Raw genomic sequence first — 13,261 nt, 5'->3', positions numbered from 1 at the left:
ATATGTATTTTGAATAAACGTGATTTTCCAATGGTAATATTTCTCAAAGATTCAACAGCATTAGAAAAATGTAGCCTTTTGATAATGGCTAAAAGATAGTTTCATGTTTTAAGATGTCTTATGCTGTTTTATATGTAAGATCAGATTTGAGTCAGAGATGCCAATCATCTTGTCCAAAGGTGAATGTCTCTTGGCTAAAAAAAAAGTAGTAATAATAATTGTCTAGTAGCATGTTAGCTCACTGTAATGGCATTTCAACTTGATTTTCACTAGCTCTACACCCTTGATATAAAAGCTTTGTATGTTGACTGTGCCTACACACCTCTCCTAACAGCCCATCTGGTCTATAACAAGCTGATGAGTGCCTCTTCATTTCAATTCAAACAAGCTTTTGTTGACCTCCATTCAGACCCCTTCTTCACTCTAAACATGGGCAAAATGCCATTGTTAAAATGTAATAGTAAGGCACTTTCTATCTCCTCTGTTATTGTTTTCCTAATTCAGTTAGGATTGTGGTAAAGTCATTCAGCGTAGAGTGTCAACTAGTACAAAGATAATATCCATTTCTACTCTGATACCGGTAACCTCATGCAGTGTATTAGTATTTTAGTACCATCTTAAAATGACATAGAACACTATAGAATGCATTCGAGTAGACAAAAATCTGTTTTTGCAAAATGTCATCTAGCCTAGTTGAGCAAATATTTGATCTTTATTTGATTGTCATTTAATGCAAGTGTATCTCCAAGAAATGATAACAAGATCAGAGAAACTAAAAGAGGTGTGCAACCCATTATTTCATCCAAATGTCTATATATTAGGTATATACTGTATATTTCTGAAATGCTGCAAGGCCTCAAGGGTGCAAGAGCTGGTACATGAAAACTGTTGCCATTGAATTTCCTATAACTGTTGTTATAGTCCCGTCACATTTTGCTGTTGAAACTGGATGAAAGGAAAAGAATGGCTTTGATACTTGACCCTGAATTATTCCTTTATAGTAGCCTACACCCATCCACCATACAGATTGAGTACAGTGGTGGAGAAACTAGGCGAGTAGTATCGATTAGGAGGACGTATACTTCCCTTTCAACTAGCGTCTCATCTGATTGGTGAAAATGGAGGCGTTGTGTCAGTTTTAGCCAATCAAAGATTTCTGTAGGCGGGACATCCGCCTGCTGCGAAAAAAGAGGCGGGTCGATGTGCTTGGAGGGAAGTTTGACCAAAATATAGCAAGCTTCCTCGAAAACAAAGATGACGCTAGTAAACAATGAAGTGATGTTGGCTGTTTTGTAGTTTGAAAATACAAAATCTCGCTTCTGGTTTTTATGGAAAAGAACGGAGAATTACGCGTATTGCTGACTAACTCTATATGAAAATGTAGTTTGACGTGTGCAAGAAATAGGTTTCCTATTCTCTGTCGCTAATTAGCTTTTAGCTAGCCTCGATTTGCCAATGTCGGCTGCACAGATCTATAAGCTAATTCAGATGATCCTGATATACAACACTAAATGATACAAGGATAATAATGGATCGAAACAGGAGGAGACTCGAAAGTCAACTGTGTAAAGCTGTGAACGATGGAGACCCCAGGTGATGTGCATCCCTCTTTCATCTTGGCTTTGCCCAGACATGTTTTCCTACAACAGGGTGGAAAATCACCACTCGCGACTAGACAGTTTTGTAGGTAACTAAGCACCGTTTGTACGGTCTTACTATAGTTATTCCGTCTGGTAAAACAGTAAAACTGCCTGGTAACTTTTAGAGACTATCTATAGATGAAAAGGGTTAGGGTTATTTTCCTGTCCTGGCTAAATTGTAAGCTATTCCTTCTGAGTCCTTGAATGCCTTGGTCTGTAATGTGTTCATTTAACGCTACATTGTGCACTTAATTCAGTTATTTTGCAATGTCACACCCCCAAATTATTGACCTTTCTATTTGGCTACAAAGCACAGATGGGCAGCAATGCTTGAAATAACTTGAATGCTGAATATCACATGCTCATTTGCATTACACTAATACTTGCTTAGACCAAATCTGCTTTAATGCAAATCCATTATAGATTGTAACTGATCTCTCTTTCCTTGACAGATCTGTGCAGATGCTTCTGTCTCAAGGTGGCAGACCTGATGTGGTTGGTAGTAAAGGAGTGGCTGCAGTCCACCTGGCTGCTGGCAAAGAGACTGAGAAGAACACGCGCTGCTTGAAGTTGATGCTGCAGTGTGGAGCGGACCCCAATGTCAGGTATGGTTAAAATCACAATGAATAGAAAAAAGACTTTTCACCTTGTTAACTAATTCTCTATATCATAACATCTATCTATTTAACAATAAACGCCAAATATTACAATATTTTTATTTTCTTGTATTTTTATGTCAAAATCCCAGTACTTTTAATTCCTGAAGAATTTAAATTTCTGATTTTTTTTCATGGTTTCTTGATCGTGTGCCAGTAGACATGCATACAAAATCCCAACCAATAATCCCACCACATATTTTTGAACAGTTGTCCCCGCTGTCCCTCCAATCATATAAAACTTGCAACATCACAACTTTCCAAGTGACACTAGTGGCAACATCGGTGAATTTTTGGATGTTCACCCCCGAAAACCCTGTTCCCTTTTCCTGAGGCACCATGGTTGCATCCCAGTGGGTGGAATTTATTCATTTTGGTGAATTTGAATTTGTGAAGATTATGCACAAAGCATTGTTGAACTTTTTGAACAGTTTTGAACGGGGCCTCCCTGCGTTGTGTCCCGCCCCAACATCCTGTTACAACTGGAAATAAGTCAAATTATGGAAGCAAGACACCATCAAAATGCTGTTTCCTTGCGACTTTAAACATTCTTTGACCGATGACACACGCACAACATCCACTCCATGACTTGCTCCCACAGACAAGAGCAGATAATACAAACAGACTGCTACAGAACAGCAACAATTTTACACACGTCCAGTACAGAACAAACAGGCTGAAAGCAGCAACCCTGCCTACAGCAGTCAGACTGTACAATACAGAACTGCATGGAACAAAAGATGGATAGCTGAAGTCTTTGGGGTCTGTTTTTGTTTGTTTGTTTTGTGTTTTGTGTTGTATATTGTTGTTTTTTATGGCATTTTGCATAATTGACGCCCCAATAATGCCATATAAGGTTAGGGAAGCTTCATTCATAAAACTGACAGGAAGACTAAGGAGAAGTCTACCAGCTCTGAGATTGAAGTCCTACTATCAGAAATAAGTCAACCAAAGCATATAATATTTAATATAATTCAATAGTGGAATCAAAGGCCCTGCTAAAGCCAAGGAATGGGGAAAAATAACTTTGTGCGTTCCCTTGCGATAAACAGCTGTAGTATTTCTATACATTTTAGATGAACACTAAATAAATATCACAACAAAGCTATAATTCCCTATAGGAATATTATAGTGATACTACAGAAGACAAAAATACCATGATAAGGTCACTATAAACTCACTATTGAGTACCACAGACACTCTAAGTCCCTATCGGAGTATTATAGGAATGTTATAGGACTGTAGTGATTTGTCGTTAGGGCACCGTCACAGAAATAAAAAAAGAAATGGCTTGACATGAAATTAGATGCAAAAAGCAAGGCGATCCATGACTGCAACAGGAGGGCCAGGAGGAATCCTCCGTTACACAGACAGATGAAGGAATAGGCCTATACCTGCCATAATTGGCGATATAGCTGTCAGGTGTTCAGCGATGTCGCCCTGGACAGCGACTTGCACCTCAACCTGATAAGACCTAAATTTAGATTCACTTGCACTTACCCACATTAAAGTTAGCAACTGGAGTAAAATAGCCTAGAAATCAGATTTATCTCCCTCTATAATGTATTTCCCCCAATACAATCTAACCTTGCCTTTGTCTCATCTGAGTGTTTGTCAAATAACCTGGCAATTATTAGTGTTTTTTGTTTTGTCTTTGTATTGAGCGCACTTATAGGCTACTAACCCACATGGATACTTATGAGATTTTATGCGGCTCTGGTAAAATAAGTTACGCACTACCTTCTTTTGAAAAAGCCATCAGTGCTCCCTTGCTGTTTTTCCTGTTGCTGTAACCACTGTACTGGTTAATCTCAACATGATTATTCATTACTTTACAGTGTCATTTATATATTCAAACTCAAAATTTCTTCAAAGTGACAGAGATACAATCCATTAGTCAACAACAAAGTTTTTTTTTTGCTTTGGAGAACAGCAGGTTGATTGTACGTGACTCGTACGACAGGTCTGGACCACTCGTACATTTTGTTCGTACCGAAGAGAAAATTGTAAATACGAGAAAATTGGTGAATGCGGCAAGTTCTCTTAAATCGCTGGTGCGAATGATTTAAGAACGAATCTGTTCGTACGAGTGGTTCTTGCATGAGGCCCGTTGTTTCCAGTCTGAGGTTTTCATGTGCTCCTCCCAGGTCTTCAGAGGGCCTGACCTCCCTTCATGTTGCTGCACTGTGGGGCTGTTATCAAAACCTCAAACTGCTCCTGATGAATGGAGGGAACGCCAACATCAAAGATCATGTAAGAAGAATTATATTTAACATTACTTCAGTGTCAGTCTTTTGCTAATCGTTTTCCATAAGGCTAATGAGTCAAAGTAATGGTTAAGACAGGTAAAGAGGGTAACTAGATGCAATTTATTTTTAAACACACCATGCACACCTACACACATACACTTCACAGCACAAGCTAATGCAATAATCTATGTATTTATAGATAACCAGCTTACTGTTTTCCCTGTAACTTGATGTTTGTGGTGTTTGGGGGGGGATTTGCTTTTGCGTTTGTTCCAATTATAGTCCTGCAGACTGCAGTGGTAAAAATGTTTTTCTTTGGATACTGCAACATAATTAAAACCTTAATTACAAACATTAGGACTACACACTGTTTTATAGGGACATTTGGGTGAATTACTGTAATTTTTAAGTTGACATTTTCTGTAGCAGTGGGTTTAGAGTTCTTGCAATGGTTCCTCATCACAGCTGAGTGAATACAGAGGAAACTTTAGTGCTATTAACAGGATATCCCCTAATGGCCGGCTCTAAATATTGACATTTGAAGCAGTTTGGTTTACTCCTGTTGTCTCCTTCCTTCGTGCAGGATGGGAATACACCAGGACAGCTGGCAGAGCAACAGGAGAATCGAAAATGTGCCCAGCTCCTTCAGGAGTACCAGACCAGCTCAGAGGACACAGAACATGAAGACCTGCCTCAATTCCAATACTGTAAGATATTTTCTGATGAGGCTTTGGCTTGTTTGGGGTCAGTCACTTAAAATTCCCAGCTATGGGATACTTGGCCAAAATTTCCCTTAAAAATCCCACTTGTTTACCAAATTCATGTGTCTGAGACCATTGTTTAAACTCTCATCAGCATTCCTATGATCATTGGAAACCTCAAAAATAATGGAATTTTGTAAGTTGTGTTTTCCAGACCTGGAAAACTTACTTACCTAAAATGTTTTGGAAATGGCATGGCGATATGTTCATAATGTTTTGTTTTTTTGTTGTGTTGAAGTGTTGAACATTTAACTTGGCTGCTGGCAGATCATGTCACCCTTTTGAAGGAATAATAACCAAAATACAAAATTTTCTTATTGCATCCTAGTCCCAAGTGATCATTTTATCTAATCAAAAGAAAAACAAAATAAGATATTTCACTAAAAACCCTGCAGAATTTCAACATAGACACTCACCAATATTAATCATGGATATTGTGCGATATAATATTCATTGAAAAATATGTAGGAACCAGGGCAGGAAACTTTTTTGTTCACCATCAACAGTGCCTGGTTTGGTGCCAGGTTTCCCAATTTCCCAGCCAAATATGATTTTTAGAATCAAAAAGAACCTCCAGGCGATGGCTGACTACCTGCCAAAGTGTCTGGCAGTGTATAAAGACCTACTGGCCACATCATTTGGCTGGCTGGTGGTAATTTGACACCTCGTAGGAACTCTGTCTTACTTTATATATCCCTTTTCTGTTTTCTCCACAGCTGTTTATTCAGACCAAACGGACACGTCCAGCTATCCCGAATCAGACTCCAGCTACAGCTCCCGCTTGTCTATGTTGAGTGACTTTGGGGACGCCCCGATGAGCAGCACAAGGCGCTCGTCTTTTTTCAACCTGTCGACCATTAACGGCAGGCCAAGTTGCAGAGGAATGCCTTATAACAGACTTTCCAATATGGACACTAACGAGCAACACAGCCAAGACTGGAGCAAACATTCAGATTGGGCATCTGAGGGTCACTCCATACTATCAAGCACTCGTATGTCTGCAGTAGGCTCTGGACCTGCGATGCCAATTCTTCAGGAGGATGTTTTGTTTACTGGTGACAATGTGTTTACATCAAAAGTAAATGTAGATCCTACAACAACTGAGGGCAGGGTCTCCCTCTCCCAAAGAGACGTTCTCCCAGCTTGCCCTTCAAGGCGAGCAAGTCGTAAAAGCGTGAGTTTCAGGGATGTAGATGAATATTTCCCTGTTTTTAGCCCTGAATCTCCTAAACATCAACCAACCATTGAGGCCGGACAATGCCCTGACAACTCACCTTTGAACATCTCTGAATACTCTGGCTTCCTGGATTCAGAACGCATGGCCACGGTTTTACCCCAGCAGGGGATTGACGTCACGTCACCAGATCACGTTTACGTGTTTTGCCGGGGGAGCAGCGAGAGCACAGAAGAGGACATGGAGAAAACGGTCAACAGTCCGTTCCTGTTGGAAGAGGGTGATGATGAAAAGGAGGATGAAAGTGTAAACATGGTTGGGGTGGAGGCTCCTGAGCAGCCGGCCTGCAGCTCAGGGGGCAGTAGCAGCAGTAGGACTAGCAGTCACTACAGCAGCTGTGAGAGCGACCATTACACCAGCGCTCTGGAGGCCTCCATGCACTCCAGACGGATCTCACCTCCTGTGGAGGAGGAGATACCTGCTGGTGTTGAATCTGACAAAGAGACACAAATATCTACAGACTCTGGTTCCTCATTTACAAAGCAGGATGGGTACATTCCACCTGTTAAAACTGAACCCCAGATAGATTCAAAACTGGGAAGAGTGGAGCATTTACCAGCTATGATAGATAAGCTGACCTTGTCTGACCAAAAATCCCCAAGCAATGGTGCACTTGGGGCTTGTAGTGGCCCTGAAGAAAATGTTGTGGATACTGCAACTGAAGCTGGTGTTGATGAGGTGGCAGTGAGGCCAATGGTTCACACCCCAGTAGCTGTTGCAGCTGCTGCCTTGGACGACAACTTTGACCTCCCACTGACCCCGAGTCCTTTTGTAACAGGAAGGACACGCTCGAGGTTGAGTCGATGCTCGCTGAGAACCAGCAGAACTCCAGAGAGCCTCCTCTCCACGTCTTCTCTGTTTGACCACACCCTGCCTACACCGGTTCGAACACGCCGCCACACGCCCAGGTCTCAGAGCAGCGATGATGTCTTTTACAATTTACCACATGGACCTTGTTATACACCGTCCTATTCAGGGAGTAGCACAGGAGGAGACAGTTTGCCACCAGAGTGCCAGGACACACAGTCCAGCACCCTCAGAGCTGGTTCAATTGTGAGCGCTAGTCAAGACGATACCCTTATCCTCTCCAGGCGCGTGGCTGACTCACAGAGTTTCTCTGATACACTCGTACTGGACAAAAAAGCAGACTCTTCAACAGACGCCTATGAAAAACAACTCCAGGAGATTATTCTGGCTATGCAAGGAAAGGGTCTTGCAGATGGAGGGGAGTTTCTGACAGACGATCTGACGAGTACGGATGAGGCAACAAAGGAAAATGTAAAAGGTGCCCATGAGATGGACCGAGTGGACAGCCCGAAAAATGAAGATGCCTGGATCACTGAGGACTGCGTCTCTCAGCCCGACTCCGGGTCATCTTCATCCAGCTCCAGCTATTTCTCCCCGAGGAGGTCCAGGGAAGACTCCGACCCTCCATGCACCCCAGGCACCGGATGCACCCCCAGGTATAGCATGAGCAGGCTGTCGAGCTGCCGCCGGCCACAGCACCTGGCCAACCTGTCTTACACCCCCGGAGGGCGCCCGCTCATCCAAGATCTGGACGAGCCGGTGGAGTACCTCTACACCGACACCGAAGAGGGCCACAAGCTCATTGAGACCCACGTCCCGCCCACAGCCAACACCTCGCTCAGCTCCAGCATGAGCGCCTCCAGCAGCGACGAGACCATCCTCTACGACTGGCGCTCCATGCGGGTCGACGTGATGAACGACAAAGGAAAGGAGAACCAGAAGCCCCAAAAGGTGCTGAAGAAGGAGGAGAAGGATGAGGAGGAGGACAAATCGTTGCCGAAGACCAAAGGGATGACGGACAAGGAGCTGAGACACAGACTACTGGAGCTGGGTGAGAGTCCAGGTCCCATCAGCACCCGCACCCGGCCCACCTACATGCGAAAGCTGTGCCGCCTGTTGCTGGAGTCAAACTCCCAATCGACACAACAGCAGAAGCAGTTGGACCAGCCACAAACCGGTAATGCTTGTGTTCCTAATGAAAAGTTCTTGATTACTGATTACTTATATGACTTAGGTTATGATTACATAATGATAGTGGTCCTCAGCTTGGGGGTTGATTTGGGGGTGAGGTGGGAGGAACGTGAGAAAATGTATGGAATGTGAAAAATATGTTTACAATATACAAAATTCAATAGTTATTATGTGATTAACTATTGTAATTAATGTCTTTTTCTTATGAAATAATCAATATTTGCTGCCTTATTTGTCATCTAGTAATTACTGAGGTAAAATAGCTTGAAAAGGCAAAATAAGAATCATTGTTTGGTGTTCACCACCAGCGTTAGCAGGTCGCAAATAGGCATCACCTTGTTTTTTCGGGTTTGTGGGCATGATAAATTAAGAACTACTGGGCTATGATATGAGGAACATGAATAAAGTATATAAAAAACTAGCCTATGATTGGTGTCATTAACATAGCAAGTGATTTTCCATGTGTTCTCACTTTTTGGTTCTGTAGATTCGGGTTACAGTCCAGAACTGTGCCGGTCCCTGCGGACCTTCGAGCTGCCTGATTGCCACGCTGACGAGCTGGCACTGTGCCAGCAGTTTGACCAACCGGATCAGAACAGAAAGTGGAGGGAAGGAATCATCAAGTCCAGCTTCAACTACCTGCTGCTGGACCCAAGGTCAGTTCCTGAGCTGCTTCTCAGCTTGACTTTTTGTTTTCTTCTGAGCAGTGTTGCCAACTCTTTTAGCTATTGGCTGCTCAAAAAGTCGGCAGATGGCGTTATATCTGACTTTTGCATATAAATATATTTGCTACAGTCTCCTGCTCATAGTGGAGGCAGGGGGCTACGCTGTGTATGAGAAGCAATGTGATCATCAGACCTCTTTGGTGCATCAGCCATATTGATTTGTTACCAAGTGCTTTGAGAGTCCACATATTAATGTTGTTCCCCATGGTCCGAAAAAAGGAGCTAGATTTGTCACTAGCTGCTTTTGAGAAATAAAGTTGCTAATGGGATCTGAAAAGTTAACAAATCTTGCGACAAAATCTGCAAATTGTCAACAGTGGTTCTAAGTTGAGATGCAATTATAAGCAATTATATTTCACCTCCGCAAATGTGTGTTTTTTATTGCTTTCTTTGTATTATCACATCACCTCTATGATGTGGTAAACTGAAATAAAACTAAACTAACAAAACTAATTCATTGGCTGGTTTTATAGATTAGTAGACACAGGTATAAATCTGGAAAATCGACACCAACAAGAGTTTTTCACCAATATTAAGCAACCATTGTTCCCTTTTCTGTGTAAAATAAGTCTGTATACTATGATTGTGTCCACATTGTTGGCTCCTGGATTTGTTTTAACAAAATGATCAAGATAGTCCCTGCTCTCTTGTCTCTAGCTTTAGGAGAGAGTTGTTTATGTTTGCTCATCAAGTTTGAACTATCCAAAACCACATGTGATTGTGTTTTATAGTGTGTTATCCCAGTAATAAAAATTATATATATTTTCACTCTCTCAATGCATTATTAAATGTTCTTTTTTTGTTTCCTCTCAGAGTGACAAAAAACCTCCCGTTCCGCAGTCGGACCATGACTGTCCAGGAGTGTTTCCAGACGTTCATCAACGCCATATTTTATGTGGGCAAAGGCAAACGCTCCCGTCCCTACAGCCACCTGTATGAGGCTTTAGACTACTTCAAAGGGGACAAGACCTCCAAGGTAAGGCAGCCTGTACTGGACAGTATACACACTCATTATCCAAACAATTTCATTCCAAAAGGAGGTATCTGAATAGGGTGTGAGAATTAGGCGTTAGGTTCTCCTGAAGGCAAAGTACAAGAAAAACAAGGGGAAGGGAATCACTTCTAATTAAACAAGACTAGGTCAAAACCTAGTATATGGCTGGACCGTGTATGGGTGTGCCGACCAATGGTGTAACTAACTCCGCTGTAGACTGTTAATATACAGAATAATAGTCCATACATCCATACTGATCTCCGTTCCAGCGTGTCCCGTCTCCTCTCTCCGCCGCTGTCCTCTCCACCGCGCCCACGGCCCGCATTGATCCTCCAGATCCAAGCCCCGGTCGCTCTGGTACCCATCGGTGCCTAAAACGCCGTTCGCCGGACACCCGGTGACGCATCGGCATCGGGACCCCCGCCGAAATCTCGCCCAGCTATCGGCACTGGCCGGCACCGTGCCCCTGGGAAACCTCCATGCTCGTCTGTGTCTCTCTCTCCGCCGACAGAACAGAGGGCTGTCAGGTGGACTGAGCTCGCGCATATGCATCGAAATAAACGGCGATAGGATATAATTGTATAGATTCCACTTTAGCTTCAGCTTACATGCATGCAACACGGCAACGGCACAAATGACATCAAAACTCACCAAGGAGAACGATACAAAAACAACAAAATGCATACATAGCAAGTGTGGGAATTAAAATAAATTGAGAGGTAAGTCAAGTTAAGTCCGGTTTATTTCTATAGCCCTTAATCACAATAGCATGTCTCGAAGGACAAAGAACAAAGCCTACCTAGATATAACTAATCAACAATCAATCACAAAACAAAATGATGCAATACAGTGTATAAACAAAATAAAACGGAAGGAAACAAAACAAAGCACAAGACACAAGATAAAGACAAAAACCTACCTGGCACCACCAGCCTTGGACCCTCAGGGAAGACAAGGAAAAACTCCCCAAGAAAAACTAACACCAAGGGTAAAACACTCATTTTAAAACACCGCCTCCACTCTCCCCTGTGTCAGAAACTGTGCTCCAAAGTGCAGCACATCCTGCAGGTGTGGCGGGCGGAGCAGGGCGTCATCTCTCTGCACTGCTTCCAGAACGTCATTCCAGTGGAGGCTTACACCAGAGAGGCCTGCATGGTGGACGCCATCGGTGAGTACGGGAGGGGCGAGGGGGGTCGGCGAGGGGGGGTTGCTTTAGATTACCTCCTTAAAGTAGTAATCAGTGACGTAATCCACTGGAAAACTACTAATAATATCACAATTTCAATTCCCCTTTCCCCTCAAATCATGTATTTTGATGTGACTCCATGTGTTTAGAGGCTGTTCGTTTTAATCTTTAAAATTATATTGCCGGTCGACTGTGTGAGGCACGGCTATTACATTTTCGACAGCAGGCAGCCCCACTTTTGCTGATTACTGCCATAATAATATCTAATAATTTCTGCAAGCATGACTCACCAGCATGTGAATGTCTACGTTTTGTTCTAAGTATTGAGGAGAAGGAAGTGAGATTGCAGCGCTCGCCAGTGTTTCCTCTTTAACCGAATGTATTTAATTAGAATTGTTAGAAGAATTGTTTGTATTTTTTCTCTGTTTTGGCCCCAGTTACGGTTCTACTGCAGGTTGCAGTGATAACAATTGTTTTCTTTGGATAGTTAATTGGAATAAAAAAAAAATTCTTAATATTAGGATGGCACTTCTTTGTGATTTTGAGGTATTTTGTAATTTACTGCAGGTAAATTCTCCTGCAATTTAAATTTCACATTAGCTGTGGTGGTAGTGTTCACACACATTCTCACACTCGAGCCAGTTGTTAACAAGCCACTTCATCCTCCAATCACCTCCCAGGGTTGAAGATGCTGACCAATCAGAAGCGAGGGGACTACTACGGCGTGGTGTCCAACTGGCAGGCGAAGAAGAAGCGGGAGCTGGGAGTCCACCTGCTGTACCGGGCCATGCAGATCTTCCTGGCCGAGGGTGAGAGACAGCTCAGACCAGCAGACATCAGACAGTAGCGACCCCCGCTGGAGGGGGGGTGAACTGCAGCACAGGGGGGGGAAAACACCACTATCTACTCTGTGGTTTAGGTAAAAAAACACAAACCTGGGCCAAACAGTTTTCCACTTGGAGTAACAGATATATGAATTACACCTGGCAAAAACATCTCTTGAGTCTTGTATCCGAGTTGATGTAGCTGTATTATATTTACACACTGACATTTAAATGCGTTTTCATTATACACATTGAAATCCGATTTGTCTTTTCTGGCCAAAACCCAGATTGTCACACACGTCACTTCCTCTGGTAATATTTCCATCCTTTAAAATAGGTACGTAGCTCCTATATGTATTGGAGTTGAGATGGATGTGGCCAAATGTGTCTCAGATGTGACAAAAGATTTTGATAATTCCCTGATAAGTTTGAAAACTGCCCAAAAGTGCTTTCAAAAGCATGGAAGAATGTTGTTGTACTATCCAAATATACATACTGCATATTTTCTGTGATTTCATGGTTGTAGACCCCATGCCCTCTCACATATTCTGTAGCTGTGGAGAATAATTTACAGCTACTGAGTGATATGGCGTAGTTAATAATAATAATTAAGGTCAGGAGAATGTATGGCATTTTGAAATTGAAACTGTGCAGGGACCCTGATAAAGAGCATTACCAAATACTATTTAATCAGACGGCACTCTGGTTAAAAATATGGAATTGTCTTATTCAGCCATGTAAGAAAGAAGCATGATTGGGAGGATTGCAGGGTTCCCGTTTCTCCTCATAAACCTGGAAAAGACTGGAATGACACAGGTGCAGAGATTTAACTTGTCATCTCACCTCAGCTGTCTAAACAGGGAAACCACATGGATTCTGGTTTTTAACTTTGTGACACAAGCCTGATGCACTTAAAGCTGCCTAAACAGAAATATGGAATACATTTTCTTTTTTTTCTTTTTTTTGCTGTTCAGTCAAAAAAAATCAGATCCCA

General features: G+C 42.5%; 1 protein-coding gene across 1 annotated transcript; it reads left to right on the top strand.

Moving 5' to 3' along the window:
- Positions 1–1,486: 1,486 nt before the first annotated feature.
- LOC139931925 (uncharacterized) lies at positions 1,487–12,290 on the top strand. Its single transcript, XM_078285635.1, has 11 exons — positions 1,487–1,593; positions 2,093–2,245; positions 4,444–4,549; positions 5,129–5,252; positions 6,023–6,134; positions 6,522–8,250; positions 8,314–8,483; positions 9,018–9,194; positions 10,077–10,239; positions 11,293–11,425; positions 12,124–12,290. Exons 1-11 carry the CDS (start codon positions 1,529–1,531, stop codon positions 12,288–12,290), a joined length of 3,099 nt encoding a protein of 1,032 aa, XP_078141761.1. The 5' UTR covers positions 1,487–1,528.
- The last annotated feature ends 971 nt before the right edge of the window (positions 12,291–13,261 follow it).

Source organism: Centroberyx gerrardi, chromosome 9 (assembly GCF_048128805.1).
Source record: "Centroberyx gerrardi isolate f3 chromosome 9, fCenGer3.hap1.cur.20231027, whole genome shotgun sequence".
NCBI lineage: Eukaryota > Metazoa > Chordata > Actinopteri > Beryciformes > Berycidae > Centroberyx > Centroberyx gerrardi.
Note: the sequence above shows the minus strand (reverse complement) of the source record. Positions and strands in the feature narration are given on the sequence as shown.